This window comes from Mastigoproctus giganteus, chromosome 7, assembly GCF_048544385.1.
Source record: "Mastigoproctus giganteus isolate SK-2022 chromosome 7, ASM4854438v1, whole genome shotgun sequence".
Lineage (NCBI taxonomy): Eukaryota > Metazoa > Arthropoda > Arachnida > Uropygi > Thelyphonidae > Mastigoproctus > Mastigoproctus giganteus.
In genome coordinates, this window is record NC_143581.1 from 161,593,751 (window position 1) to 161,609,875 (window position 16,125).

General features: G+C 35.0%; 1 protein-coding gene across 1 annotated transcript in view; it reads left to right on the forward strand.

The window, feature by feature from the left end:
• The window catches only part of Vha55 (V-type proton ATPase subunit Vha55), a 199,087-nt gene that overhangs the window by 50,707 nt on the left and 132,255 nt on the right, over window positions 1–16,125 (forward strand). The window contains exons 5-6 of the mRNA XM_090377158.1: window positions 2,130–2,207; window positions 15,927–16,066. Of these exons, the coding sequence (XP_090233284.1) occupies window positions 2,130–2,207; window positions 15,927–16,066 (218 nt within the window). The remainder of the gene's footprint in view (window positions 1–2,129; window positions 2,208–15,926; window positions 16,067–16,125) is intronic.

Consider the following 16,125-nt stretch of genomic DNA (forward strand, 5'->3'; position numbering starts at 1 on the left):
GTTGCAGAACGTCTGCACTGCTCAGAAAACTTCATATTTGCCTGCACAATTATACCCCAGGTCTTTTTCACTCTCTACCACTGTCAGTGTAGTACACACAGTTGATACGTTACTTAGGGGTTAATGCTTCCCATATGCAGTACTTTACATTTGTCAATGTTAAACTTCAGTTGCCACCTCTCAGCCCGTCTGCTCAACTTTTCTAGATCATGTTGCGGCAGCATACTGTCATTAGTGTCATTTAACAACCCTGCCAACCTTCGTATCATCTACAAACTTGGACATTAAGCCTGATATACCATCATCAATATCATTGACGAAAACAGAAAACAACAATGAACCCAACACTGAACCCTGAGGTCCACAAAGAGCAGTGTCCATTGATTACCACTCTCATCTCCCATTCAACCATCCCTTTATTCATAGTAGCAATTTGTCTCCACTGTCACACTGCTCCAATTTGTGCAGCAGTCTTCCATGTGCAACAGTATCAAAAGCCTTTCTAAGATCCAAATATATGATATCAAAATTATTGTTTGCATCCAGTTCCTTTGTGACTACATCATTGTATCCAATCAAATTGATCAGACAAGACTTCTCCTTTACTTTAATTCCTTCAGTAAACTCTGAATAAAATAATTGCATTATGAGGAAGAGCCATGTGATTATCTTCATACACTTTACAGAAAGGCAGTAAATGAAAATTTAAACCATTAGAGAGCTCTGTTTTAAAATTGACTCTTACATTTTCACATTTTATATTCTTTGTTGCCAAGGTAAATCAGTACTATCAAACTGTATAACTGAACTTTTAAAGTGACATTTTAAATTTGTGAAACAGTGCACATTAATTTCAATATGATATTAATTGTTAAACATGTTGGTTGAAAGTTAGAAATTAGACAAATATTAAATCACAAGTTATGAACGTTATATCTACAAAAAAATATATATATATATTGACACAAAGGTAATGATACAGTGTGTGTGTGTGTGTGTGTGTGTGTGTGTGTGTGTGTGTGTGTATATATATTTCCATAGAAAACGCCTCTCTTACTGTACTTATTTTCATGGTATTTGTTTCCTTTCAAGGAAAAATTTAACTTTCAATTTTTTGTCATGTTGAAGGTTCAGTTCAGAATGTACTGAAGATTCAGTGTTCATAACACAGCATATGGTCATAACAGTTAACCTTTTAGTGATGCCATTTTTTTTTTGAAAATGATGCAATAGATCATGGCAACTTACTGTGTAGGCAAAGTTTGCTTTGTTCTGAGTGATGAGACCATGATGTACTAAGATAGCAGTTTAAATGCTACTGACTGCAAAAGTACAAAAAGTCCTCCCAACTTCTTATAATTGAATGAAAAGTTCTCTATTAATGTTTATAATCACCACAGTCTACTGTGAAAGGTGTATAAGTTGTTTGGTCCAGGGCAGTGCTTTTCAGTTCATCACTAGTTATAAATGAGTCACTAATCTCCACATCTCAAATAGTAAGAGAATCTCATGGCCTTATAACAAACATCTGGCATGCCATAAATTGTAATTATGCACTGTAAGTATTGTAGGTTAATTTGCGTTCACTTTAAAGTGGTTGAAGCATTTTAAAAATTGTTTTGCTCAGAGTGAAATCCCCATCTCTTGAGAAGCATTCAAAGGTGGCAGAGATTTAAAAAAAAAAAAAAAAAAACTAGATGATCCTGCATTGCTCAGTTCCATCAATGCATAGTCTCACAGTATTGTATATAAAATTACTATATAAGATATGCTTATCTTCCTTATGCTGCAGAATTCAAGAACAATTTAAGAGCATAATGTGGATGTCCCCGATATTATAATTTGCTACAGCAAATTGATTTTAGTTCAATTTTTTTTGCCTCTTCTCTTAGCTTTTTAATATTATTATGATGTGGTTTAAACGTTCTCATGCTTGTGAGATGTGCTAGTGTACTAAATCAAAAAAGAAAAAGTGTTTTTAAATGATATACATGATATATTTTAAATGTTATCATTAAAAACTGTTATGACTTCAACTGTTATGCAGTTAACTTTGAAAATATTTTCCATAAAATTTGTAAACAAAGAAATATTGTGTTAATGTTAAGTTTTTTTCCCTCTCATGGCAGGAAGAGTTTTCAATGGTTCTGGTAAACCGATAGATAAAGGACCACCAGTGTTAGCCGAGGATTTCTTAGATATTCAAGGTATGTTCAGTACTGTAAAAATTTAAAGTGAATCTAAGACTTTTTTATGCTCAAATTTTAGGGATAGTCTATAAATCGTTGGTGGTTTTTTTTTTTTTTTTTAAGGCTGATACTAAATAGGGCCTGGCTTCTTGCCTTGGCTTGCTGAATCATTGAAAAATATGTGATTTCTTAATTAGTATTACTTTTCAACTTATTTCCAGCAGGAACAGAAGTTAAAAGTTGCAAACCAGTAAATTGGGATTGTTTTGTCAACAAAAAGGAACTTGCATAGTACATCTCTCTCTCCCTCTCTCTGTATATAGTGCAGGCATTGGGAGACAACTTTAACACTTGTGTTATAAGCTACCACATTATAAATAAACTGAAATTTACCTACATTTTTATACAAATATGCAGACTAAAAAATAGGAACTTAAAATGTATTTCCCTTTACGTATTACTGATTCCACTGATAAACTTACTTTTAATATATTACTTTAATATATTAATATATTACTGATTTTAATATATTACTGATAAACTTACTTTTAATATTACTTTTTATGCAACCTTTCTGAAATAATCAAGTAATTTAATTAGGAATTATTAGAAGTAAATCAAAGAAGCATTAACTTTCCAGATGTTTGTTGGAACTAGTGGGTGGTCCCACACACATACTGGCAAAGCTTTTGTGGATTTATTGGATGACAATTTCTACAACATGGAAGAGGCAACAAGAGAGAGCAGCACTCTTGATTTAATTATCCAAAGTAATTCTTCATGCATTAAGAATCTGCAGATAGAGCCATTAGGTGGCAGTGGTCACAGTGTATTGATATTAGATTTACTTAATGTAACTGCTATCAAGGGTTAGGAGAAGGGTTTTTGCTTTCATAAAGGAGACTACAGTGGTCTCAGACAGTTTTTAAATTCTATACAGTGAGACCAACTAATGATATTACAAACAGCAAATTCTAAATGGGAAGCATTCAAAGAATTAATTTTGAAGCTATTAGGCTTTTCATACCAACTAAAAAATACAGTTCAAGGCTTAGACCTAAATGGGTGTCAGATGAACTATTGAGAAGTAGCAAGGAAAGAAAAATGCATTGGATGCATATGAATTATCAGGCGATACAGAAGCCTAATACTAGTGTGCAATCAAGTTACAATAGAGTTAGGCAAGCCAAAGCACATTATGAGAAGTCTCTGGCAAAGAATGCCAAGAAAAGTGGTAAAGACTTTAGTTATAATAGCAATAGAAGGGGTTGAGTCACATTAGTCCACTTGGTGTCAATGGTTTAACTGTTGATGATCCTGCTCAGATTGCTCACAGGTTGAATAAATATATTTTGCATCTACATTCACATTTCGAGATTACTTTAGAGATGGGTATGCATGCCAGAAGTTTATCAAACTCTAACAGGGAGCTAAACAATTTTGTGATAACTAGAAGGAAAGTCAAAAGGAAATTATTGAAGTTGAAACATAAAAAAAAGCACCTAGAGTGGTTGTGATCTATCCAATTATATTAAGGGAAGCAGCAAAGGAAGTAAACAAACCCTTAGCTATAATTTTGAGAGCATCTCTGGATTGGGAGGTACCTGTGGACTGGAGATGTGCAAAGAATGGAGTGTGAAGAATGGAGTCACTGGTTAAAGAAATAATGCAGGACTGTCTTGACAGGAGTGCAGTTATACTTCAGTTACAGCATGGGTTTGTTAAAGGAAGATCTTGTCTGAACAATTTGATTGGGTACAGTGATGCGGTAACAATGGAACTTTTTGTAGCTTTTGATACTGTTGTGCACAGAGGACTGCTGTACGAATTGGAGCAATGCGGCATTAAGAGGAAGTTTACTGACGTGGATAAAGGGATGGCTGAGTGGGAGAAGACAGTTGTATTCAGTGGACACTACTCTTTGTTGACTAATGTTATTAGTGGAACTGAGTATCAGTGCTTGGCCCATTGTTGTTTTTGGTATTTATTAATAATATTGATGAGGGTATATGAGATTTAATGTCTCTGTTTGCCGATGATATGAAGGTTGGCGGGATGGTTAATGACAGTAATGAAGTATGCCCTGCAATAAGATCTAGAAAAATGAGGCAGATGAGCTGGAAAATGGCAATTGAAGTTTAATGTTGACAAATGCAAAGTACAGGTAGCCCTCATTTTGTGCTGATCCAATTTGCACTGATCACTAACCACGACACCATTTTTATTTATTTGTTTATTTTTCCATTTTTTTTATAAATTGAAAATTTAAAATCCTAGACAAAATTTATTGGCATCGTACTGTGCTATATATCACGCACTGTTCACGTGATTTAGGACAATCTGAGCCAATCAGCAATTAGCGCATCCGTATCAGAGATGAGAAAGATTTCCGCCCTCAAAGTAGCCACTTGTGGATGCGAGTGGTAAAGGTCAATGTGGTGAAGCATTCAGTTGGTGGTTGTTTAAGCTATTTACACATGTTGGAAATTTATTACGCTAACATTTTGTATTAATTGTGCTATTAATAAATTAAACAATAACAGTAGTGATAGTCTCGTTATGAAGTTTTTAATTTAATAGAATAAAGAGACACCATGTCTGGTAAAGGCAGTTCATTGAATCCTAGTGTAATATTCGTAGGATGGAATCTGTTGAAAGCTGCCCTAACGTGTGTGTAGGAATATGAATATGCATGCCTCCATTGACTATTACTACAACTATGAAGAATGCTAATAAAATAAAACAGTCGATGAAAAGTGGTAGGTAAAATGTTTGGTGCCCGGAACCTAACTCTGTGATTTCTGATTGACTCCATTATTTAAAGGTTTCCATTTGTGCCTGTCCCCCCAGGAACCTAACCCCGACATAAATTGAGGTCTACCTGTACTGCATATGGGTAGAAGTAACTGAAGAGTAACGTATCAACTGTGTGATACTACATTCAATGTTGTGAGAAATGAAAAGGACCTGGGGTAATTGTGCAGTTTGATGTGAAGTTCTCTGACCAATGCAGATAGGCTGCCAGTACAGCCCATGGGGTTTTGTCAATGGTTTACAGGAATTTTGCTAGGAGGAATAAGGAGGTGATGCCCATTGTATAAGGTAATGGTTTGACTACATCTTGAGTTCTGTATGCAGGTCTGGAGGTCTCATTTTAGGAAGGATGTAGAGCTGATGCAACAGGTACAGTGAAGACAATTTTTGGTGAGGGAACAAAGGGGTGCTCTTACCAAGAAAGGATTTGTTTCTGCAAATTGAAGTTTAGAGACTAGCCACTTGTGAAGTGATCTGATTGAGGTGTTTAAGGCTTTGACTAGCTTGAGCAAACAATGCTTGTGTTTGCTCAAGCTACTCTTTCTCAGACTAGCTTGAGCAAACACAAGCATTGCTCAGACTAGCTTGAGCAATGCTTGTGTTTGCTCAAGCTAGTCTGAGAAAGAGGAAAATCCCAAGGCTGGGATTCTTCCTCTTGTTCAGACTATGCACATGAGGAGTCATAAATTAAAATTGAAGGATAGTTGAAGAATAAATGCACATATTTGGCTGGGGCCAAACAGGTAGTTGATTGCTGGAACAGACTTCCATCCATTGTTGTGGAAGTGGACAGTTTGAATAAATTTCGGGAAGAACTAGACAAACTATTGGAGGGAGACGGATAGGCAGAATTATTATTTTTTTTTTTTTTTGGCTGATGCTATATAAGCTTGCTCTTGCATAATTTGCCACTATTAATACTAATACTAAATCAAAGAAGCATTTATTAGAAATAAATCAGATTTTTCTTATTTTATCAGATAACTGTTAGTGTGTTTTTCTGTATGTAATTTATAAAATTATTATACATGCATTAAAATATTACAGTAATACTGCATGTACAGTCCATTCCGGTTATTTGGGACACATCGGGACTAGTGCATTTTGGCCCGATTAAGCGGCTGCCCCAATTATCAGAAGTTTCACGTAAATAGTTAAAAAATACAATGTACCCCCCCCTTTTTTTTTTACAATTGGTTCACTGTATAATCAAATCACGTTACCACGAACTCAACATAGTAAAGTACCGTTCACTATACGATGTGCAGTAAGCGGCAGTCATTGTGATCACGTTTGTGAATTGAATTTTAATTCTATTAAACAGCGATTGTAATTAACGAAAATAGAAGGAATATTATCCACAGGCTATAAAAGCAAAGATATGTTAAGCACAACTTTACCCTTTATTACCTTAACAATTAAAAAATTAAATGATACGTGAAAATCGGAATAATTAATACGTACTGTAATATGTACATACGAACTAGTTGACATTTCTGTTCACTGACATTTGTGGGCAGGGAGAGGTTAAAATTTAAAACAGTAAAAAGATAAGCAATCAATAACAAAGAACACAGCACACACAAATTGCAAGTAACACAATACGCGCAAGTGAGAACCGAGTAAAGAGTTACAAAGCTTTAAAAATAGGAATAAAGAGAAGATCTGAAAATCAATTTTTTTATATGATTTAAGATTTCATGGAAGTGTAAACACATTTCACCATAATAACCCACAGAATTCCAGCTGTCGGTATTATCGCAAATTCAGTAAGATCGAGTTTACTGTACGTTTATGATAGATTTCACTAGCAGAAAAGCCCAATAAACAGGTGACTGCTAATTGTTTTTATTGTTTTATGGTTGTGACCTCCAGAATTTCGACCGAACCACGTGGTACCGTCGGAGACAATCGTAGGGTAATCTCCAGTGCTGCGGTCTCCAGCCCCGATTAAACGGCATGCTGTCCCAATTAAGCGAAGTAAACCCTGGCTATTTTCTCGATCGGTTTCTGTTTTTTAAGATTTGCCCCAAATAAACGGCTGCCCCGATTAACCGGTGGCCAAAATAACCGGAATCCACTGTATTTACTTTCCTGAAATCCAAATATATGATATCAAAACCTTGACAAATGCAAAGTACTACATATGGGTAGAAGTAACCCCAGAGAAACGTACCAACTGTGTGGTACTACACTTAAGGTGGTAGAAAATGAAAAAGACCCGGGAGTAATTGTGCAGGCAGATATGAAGTTTTCTGAGCAATGCAGACAGGCTGCCAGGGCAGGTCATGGGGTTTTGTCAATGATATATAGGAATTTTGCTAGCAGGGAAAAGGAGGTGATTATCCCTCTGTATAAGGCAATGGTCAGGCCACGGCTTGAGTACTGTGTACAGGTCTGGAGGCCTCATTTTAGGAAGGATGTAGATTTACTTGAGCGTGTACAGAGAAGGGCAACAAGATTGGTGAGGGGAATGAAGGGATCCTCTTACCAAGAGAGGCTTAAGTTCTGCAAATTGCAGTGGCTGGAGACTAGGCACCTGCGCGGTGATCTGATTGAGGTATATAAGGCCTTGAATGGGTTGAGCACGCTGAATTCTGATGGGATCCTTCCACTTGTTCAGATTACGAATCTAAGGGGGCATAAATTCAAATTAAGAAAAGACAGATGTAGAATAGATGTGCGGAAATTTGCCTTTAGCCAGCGGGTGGTTAATTGCTGGAACAAACTTCCGTCTGTCGTTGTGGAAGTTGATAGGTTGAATAAATTTAAGGAGGAACTGGAGAGGCATTTGGAGGGAATGGTGTGATTTTTTTTTTTTTTTTTTTTTTGGCTGATGCTGCATAAGCTCATACATTTGCTTTCTTGCATCACATGCCACTACTACTACAATTTGAAAAATATACTTAGAAACTATCAATTTTTAATAGCAAACCCATGTGTCCGAATATGACATTGTTATCAACTTACAGTGCAACTTATAAATAGGTAACAAGGAATAATTCAGCTAAATAATCAAGGGCTTACCTGTATGTATTTAGCATCAAATAATAGTGATGTTTTGTGGTCTTGCTCTGTAGGTTTTGATTTCCATGAGCTTTTTTGTAATGGAGTAGAGTACCTTTACACTTACTGCTTTCTGTATGGTTTATTGTATGTTATTATTTAAAATGTATTACACTAAACAAACTTTTTCACCATAGTGAGTTATGTTTCATATAATGAAAGACAAATGAAACTTGTCTCCCTTCTGATCTCTGTGCATTAATAAAGCTTAATAAGAATAAATTGTCAACATAATTTCAACAAATTATTGAATATAAGCAGAATTGAATAATGGTGCTTTCTGAAATATATTCTGAAATATTTTCAGAATATATTTCTGAAAATAGGATTAGTTCACTTCTGATTCACCTAAGATTTATTTCCTGAATTACACAATGAGTTTCTAGTATCATTGTGTAAGACAAATCTTGGAAATCATTATCCTATAGAAATTAATATAATAAGGCTGGGCTACATTCTGGATCAGACTTTTTTTTTTTTTTTTTTTTTTAACATCATAGACATACTTTGGATTATGAATGGGACAAATTTCACAGTACTCTAATTACAGAAAATGCTAATATAGCCAGTAACAAACTCAGGTCAAGACAGTAAAGATGTCATTTTGATATGATTTGTCAATACACCATAGGTCAATGCCTATGTTGAGCAAGTTGAGTGTGTCCAAAGTTGCATTTGGGAAGTGTCTCTTGAAACTTTGTAAATTCTGGAGCCTTGAACACAAAGTAATCATGCTTCGATGAACACAGATGAAGGAATGCCTTTATTTTCTTCACATGGGCTCTGTGGGAGTGTATTGCAGTTTTGAGCAGAGTGGAGATTTGGATGTCATGTAGATCTCGTGAGACTACAAGTTGGCCCATTTCAGCACCCAGAATTCTAGGCTCCATAGTTTCTTGAGGCTACTGGGATGTGCAGCAGACCAAATTTCCAGGGCATAGGAGAGTACTCTAGAGAAGTGCATTTCTAGGTATTTCCTGATTATTTGTTTATTGTGGATCTAATGGTTAGTTTTCCTCTCAGGAGTGCAGTAAATGCTTACTCTTTTTTCAGTTTCCAGTATGAATGAAATTAGTAATTCTTTAACACAATATTTTTTATGGTTCCTTTGGGGACATGACCATAGCTCTCTTATAAAAAGCATGGTATATTACAATTACAGTGGATTCCAGTTATTTGGGCCACCGGTTAATCGGGGCAGCTGTATCAATTACAAATCTTAAAAAACAAAAACCAATCGAGAAAATAGCCAGGGTTTACTTCGCTTAATTGGGACAAAATGCCGTTTAATCGGGGCAGGAGACCTCGGCACTGGAGATTACCCTACGATTGTCTCCGACCGTACTACGTAATTCAGTCGGATTTCTGGAGGTCACAACCATAAAAACAATTAGCAGTCACCTGTTTATTGGGCTTTTGTGTTAGTGCAATCTATCATAAACGGACAGTAAACTCGATCTTATTGAATTTGCGATAATATCGACAGCTGGAATTCTGTGGGTTATTATGGTGAAATGTGTTTACACTTCCATGGAATCTTCAATCATACAAAAAAAATAATTTTCAGAATCTTCTCTTCATTCCTATTTTTAAAGCTTCGTAATTTGTTACTCCGTTCTCACTTGCACGTGTTGTGTTACTTGCAATTTGTGTGTGCCGTGTTCTCTGTTATTGATTGCTTATCTTTTTACTGTGTTAAATTTTAACCCCCACCCACAAATGTCAGTGAACAGAAATGTCAACTAGTTAGTATGTACATATTACAGTACGTATTAATTATTCCAATTATCACGTATATTCTTCCGATTTTCCATGTATCATTTAATTTTTTAATTACTAAGGTAATAAAGAGTAAATTTATGCTTAATATATCTTTACTTTTATAGCCTGTGGATAATATTCCTCCTATTTTTGCTAATTAGAATCGCTGTTTAATAGAATTAAAATTCAATTCACAAACGTGATCACAATGACCGGCGCTTACTGCACATCATATAGTGAACGGTACTTTACTGTGGTGAGTTTGTCGTAACGTGATTTGATTGTACAGTGAACTAATTGTAAAGGGGGGAGATAAATTGTATTTTTAACTATTTACGTGAAATTTCGGATAATTAGGGCAGCCGCTTAATCGGGCCAAAATGCACTAGTCCCGATGTGTCCCAAATAACCGGAATCGACTGTATATTGTATTACTAGTCTTTCACAAGCCACTTTCTTGACTTAAAGACCTAAAAAATATTGTTTATAGTATGATTTTTAGAAATTCACATCAATTTATGGAATTGTGACATCTAAAAGAGAATATCAATTTATCTTTTTATGTAATGATAAAATATACTTCTTTATATTCAGTACATAGAGTCAATATAATGAACTTGATATATAAAATTAGAATAAAAATAAAAAAAACAAATGCCAATAGCATGGCAAACCAATAGAGCGAAAATAAACCATACATAACAAAACAAAATGGGTGGGAGGAGGATCAACTAAAGGGTATTGCAGATGGGAACGCTCCGAAAATAATTTTGAAAGAGCCAAAAATACAATATCAAATAACGAGAAATATTTTAGAATATGTCAATTACATGAATTTTAGCAGTGCCCCCTGACTAGCACCAGGTCCAAATTATGTGAAATATCACTTAGGACGGAAATGAAAACCAACTAGAATACTGGACCAACAAAATTATAAATAAAGTAAAATGGACTGACCATTACGATCCATCTCGACAGAGGACCACAAGGCCAATAATGGCCAGGGAATCACTGCATTTCGCACATTAGACATTTCCATTCTAAGAACCATACTTAGAATTCCGTTCTTAAATCATTTCTGTTCTAAGTGATATTTCATATAATTTGGACCCGGTGCTAGTCAGGGGGCACCGCTAAATTTCATGTAATTGGATTTGATATTATATTTTTGGCTATTTCAAAATTATTTTAGCAATGGTTCCTTCTGCAATACCCTTTACTTGATCCCCCCTTGTTTTGTTTTGTTATGTATGGTTTATTTTATTTTCAGTCTACTGGTTTGTCATGCTACTGGCAATTGTTTTTTAATTTATTTTTATTCTAATTTATTATAAGCCGCATGCAGTGGATTATGCATTAATGTAGCCCCAATGTTTGCAATGCTAATTTTCTTAATTTTCCTTTTATCATAATTAGTTAATTTTTCAATTTATATATGTATATATATAAGTTTGTAGGTAGAGAGGAAGGGAATGGAATGTGTAATGGGCTTACGGAACTAAAATTGTAACGGAGAACAAGGAAGGGAAAGAAGGTAATAAGAAGTACTTAATGCTGTGTATCCTATGATTTCAATGCTTTCTTCAAGAGCCAGCTGTCGAAATCAAAGGTAAAAACAGCAAGAAGTAAGGCCTCTCTTTCTGGCATGAAATATATGCAGCACATGGTAGATTTGAAAAGCTGGTATAAAAAATAAGGGTTAAAATTTTAATTTTAAGGTATATGTATATTTCATGGCTGACCTGACAGAGGCAGAATGCAGAGAGAAAGGTTAAAATGAAAGAGGATAACTTACAGAGGTCAAGTTGGTATATGGCTGAGAGAGAGAGAGAGAGAGAGAGAGAGAGAGAGAGAGAGAGAGAGAGAGAGAGAGAGAGAGAGAGAGAGAGAGAGAGAAAGGTCTGTACTGCAGTGGAGAGTCAAGAAAGTTTCAAATAAGTCTGATCTAAAGTATTTATGGTATGTGCTAGTGACCCTGTGTGTCAGAAATCTGAAACAGAAAGTTGAGGAAATAATTAAAATACAATAGCTACCCCACATGTCAGAAATTTGAAACTGTAAGTTAGAGAAAATAGTAAAAATTAAATTAAAATTAAGAATGTATATTAGTAGGTATTAAACGCATGAAGTAGTATATACCAGGATAGAAAGAAATAACAAGCTTACAAAGATATAAATTTACTGCTACTTTGTACAAGCCTAGAGTAAAAAATGTGAAATAAGGTGATAAAGTGAGATGTAATGTGGGACCAAAATTAGACTGAGAAGGACAAAATGTGGGGTTATTAGCATTTGAAAAAATATTTTGTAATAAATAAGCAAAAACAAAAAAATTTAGGTTGGCATCTGCCAGTAATGCCAAGGCCAAAAAGTGTGTGAAATATCGTAATGTTGAGATACACAATGCCAACCACAAAAAAAAAAAAAAAAAAACCTCTAGTAAGTTAATGGATTTTGAAAAAAAATTTTCATGGTTGATTATGTTAAAAGCCTTATGAAAATGGTAATTTGAAATAACATAAAGGAAAAGAATTGCCAACAAGTTTAAGAAAAAAAAAAATTAGGGTTGGAAATAGTAATATTGTAGTTATTAGATATGGTAGCAATTCTAAGCCATTGGGAAGTAATGACATTAGAGTGGACACTATTAGAAATATTGAAAAACAAATGCAAATAATTAACAGCTTCCAAATTGAAAGAGTCTTTTATTATAAAGATCATCTGAAGTATGATCATTAATAATTCTAATGTTTAGGTCCAAATAATTAGCTGTGTTATTACAAGAATTTGTTTTTTCTGAAGTAAGTTCACAAGGATGCAGATGGCCAAAATCCTTAATAAAATTTGAATAATTAATTACACAAAGGTTATCAATATACCTAAATAACAGAATATTTTGAGGAAGAGAAATTTTGACCCAGTAAAGATATAAGTTTGCATACTTATTTAGATAGGCATGGCATTCTGAATAACACACAACATGGTTTTGTTAAGGGAAAATCATGTTTAACTAACTTAGTAAGCTTTTTTGACACAGTTATTCATGAACTGGATGTATAGAACAATTTCAACATAGTTTATTTGGATTTTAGCAAGGCATTTGACCCAGTCCCCCGTGAGAGGTTATTACATAAGCTGAAACATGTTGGGATTACTGGAAAAATTCTAAGATAGATTTCTGGGTGGCTGCAGAGCAGAAGGAAGAGGGTTAGGATTAATGGATATTCTTCAGATTGGTGTAGCATCAGGAGTGGGGCCCCTTAAGTATCAGTTCTTGGACCACTGTTGTTTTTCATTTTCATAAATGACATTGATGAAGGGATAGAAGGCATGATGTCAAAATTTGCAGTTGACACAAGATTGGTAGAGTCATTAATGATTAGTGCCAAGCTGCGCTCCTTTGGGATGACTTGAACAGACTTCAAAGATGGTCAGAGAAGTGGCAGCTTTGTTTTTATGCTGCTAAATGCAGGATTGGGAATAGAAACCTCCAAATGAATCATGTGGTTTGATTGAATTAAAAACACTTGGTGTGATTGAATTAAAAACAGTAGAGAAAAAAAGGGATCTGGAAGTTATAATACAGGCAGATATGAAGTTTTCTGACAATGTAAATGGGCAGTCATGAAAGCCTGTGGTTTGCTATCGATGATTTCTCGAATATTATTCTGTTAAGATATGAAGGCCATGGTCCCATTGTATGAGGCAGAGGTTCCCAAACTTTCTCAGTTCATGGCGCCCTTAGTGTCCCAGTAATTTTTTTCACTGCACCCCTAGGCCAAAAGAAATACCCAACACAGTGGTTTTCGACCTTTTAATATATACCTACATAATAATTTTATTCTTTATATAGAGGTACTAAATAAAGATCAATTATAGATCACCACAAAATTAAAAAGATACAGTACGATGGATACTGTACACCTTTTTATAATGAAATAGATATATAAGGCGCCTCCGTAGCCAGTTGGGCAGGAGAAGCAGTGCATAGCACACGCTTCTTGATTAGACTGGGGTTCAAGCCCGTGCCCACCAAATACGGAGGATGCAGAAAGGTCAGGGAATGACCACCGCATATCCCCGGAGCAATATGGCCTTAGTTGCTAATGCTCCTAAAAATCAAATAACAAACAAATATATAAATTTCAAAATATATATATATATAAATAATAATAATAACTTTAAGTAACTTAAACCGAAATTGCACAGTACCCCAAGAATGTTGTTGTGGCACCCCCGGTTGAAAACCACTGGTATAAGGCAATTGTAAGACCACATTTGGAATCCTGTGTTCAAGTATCGAGACCTCATCTGAAAAAAAAAAAAAAGACATTGAGCTTCTTGAAAGGTTCCAAAGATGGGTAGCTTGCATGGTGATATTAGCAAAAGGGGGCAACCATACAAGGAAAGACACCGGTTGTGTGGGCTACAGAACTTGGCTACGAGGCATTTTAGAGGTGACCTGATTGAGATTTATGAGGCTCTGAGAGGGGTTAGTAAAATGAATGAAGGCAGAATTTTCACTGTTACAAAGAATTCCAGAACTTGGGGGCATATATTCAAATTACAGGGAAAGAGGTTTAGACAAGATTGTAGGACGTTTTCTTTTAGACAGCGAGTTGTTGATTGCTGGAATAGGTTGCCTTCACAGATAGTTGAGGTTGACAGTTTGAATAAATTTAAAGGTCAACTGGATAGTTACCTATGTGAGGAGGGAAGCAAATAATTTGTATTTTCTTATCTCATTTTTTATCTCTCCAGCCCAGTGCAGCAGTTGATTCAAAGGGTGGCAGGTTGGTCCATCACAGTAATGAAGGTATGCTGCTGCTGCTGCAACAAGATTTAGAAAAATTAGGCAGATGGTCTGAGAAATGGCAATTGAACTTTACATTGACAAATGCAAGGTACTGCATATAGGGAGCAGTAATCGTAGAGTAATGTATTGCTTGTGTGGTATTACATTTATGGTGGGGGGAGGAAATGGACCTGGGGATAATTGTGCAGTCTGATATGAACTTCTGTGAGCAATGCAGACAGGTTGCCAGGACAGAATTCATGGTGATTTTTTTCAATGGTATACAAGAATTTTGCTAGTAGGGATAAGGTGATTATCCCATTGTATAAAGCAATGATCAAGCCACATTTTGAATTCTGCATGCAGGTCTGGAGGCTTCATTTAAGGAAGGATGCAGAGTTGCTGGAATGGGTACAGAGAAGTACAAGATTGATGAGTGGAACAGAGGGGTGATTTACCAAGAAAGGCTTCATTTCTGTTTCTGCAAATTGCAGCGTCTGGCACCAATGAGGTGATTTGATTGAGGTGTTTAAGACTTTGAATAGATTGAGCAAGTTCAGTGCTGCTGGGATTCTTTCACTTGGAGAGGAGACATAAATTCAAATTAAGCCAAGATAGTTGCAGTACAGGTTTTCGGAAGTTTGACTTCACTCAGCAGGTGGTTGATTTTGGAACAAGCTTACATCCATCGTGGAAATGGATAGTTTGATTATATTCAAGGAAGAACTACACAACATATTGGAGGGGATGGATAGATGAAATCTGTTTTTTTTTTTTTTTTTTTTTGCTGATGCTGTATAAGCTTGCTTTTTGGCATCATTTACCACTGTTAATACTAATTATAGTTACTGAATATTCAAAGATAAATTTACAAGATATTACAGAAATCATTAAAAAACATCAAATCAGAAATTAATGAAGTATTATGCATATGACTTAAAAATGATTTGTTACTTTTTAGAATGTAGAACTATCTAGGTTATGTTAGATTATGATCCTTGTTGAACTGGAAACATTTTGCTACTGATTATTGTAATCACTATAATGGTTTAATGGTTGTAAGTATAAGTAATCTCCAGTTTCTACCAAACTCTAAAATAATTACAATATTATTCTATCTATAATCCCACAAAGAAATCCTTACCTATAATGGTAGGTTTTGGTACCAAAAGTTTCTGTTAACAACAGATGGGTATTGACCAAAGTTTGGCCAAAAAAAAACTCATTTTGTAATTATTGGTATATGTTTTATGTTGCAAACTTTAAGACGAAATTTGAGGTATATTATTTTTAATTTTCAGGTCAGCCTATTAATCCATGGTCTCGAATCTATCCAGAAGAAATGATTCAAACTGGAATTTCTGCAATAGATGTTATGAACAGTATTGCTAGAGGACAGAAAATTCCAATTTTTTCAGCTGCTGGACTTCCTCATAATGAGGTATTGTAATTGCTCTTTAAACCTCTAATTATAATTGTGTTATTAAAATGGAAAACTTT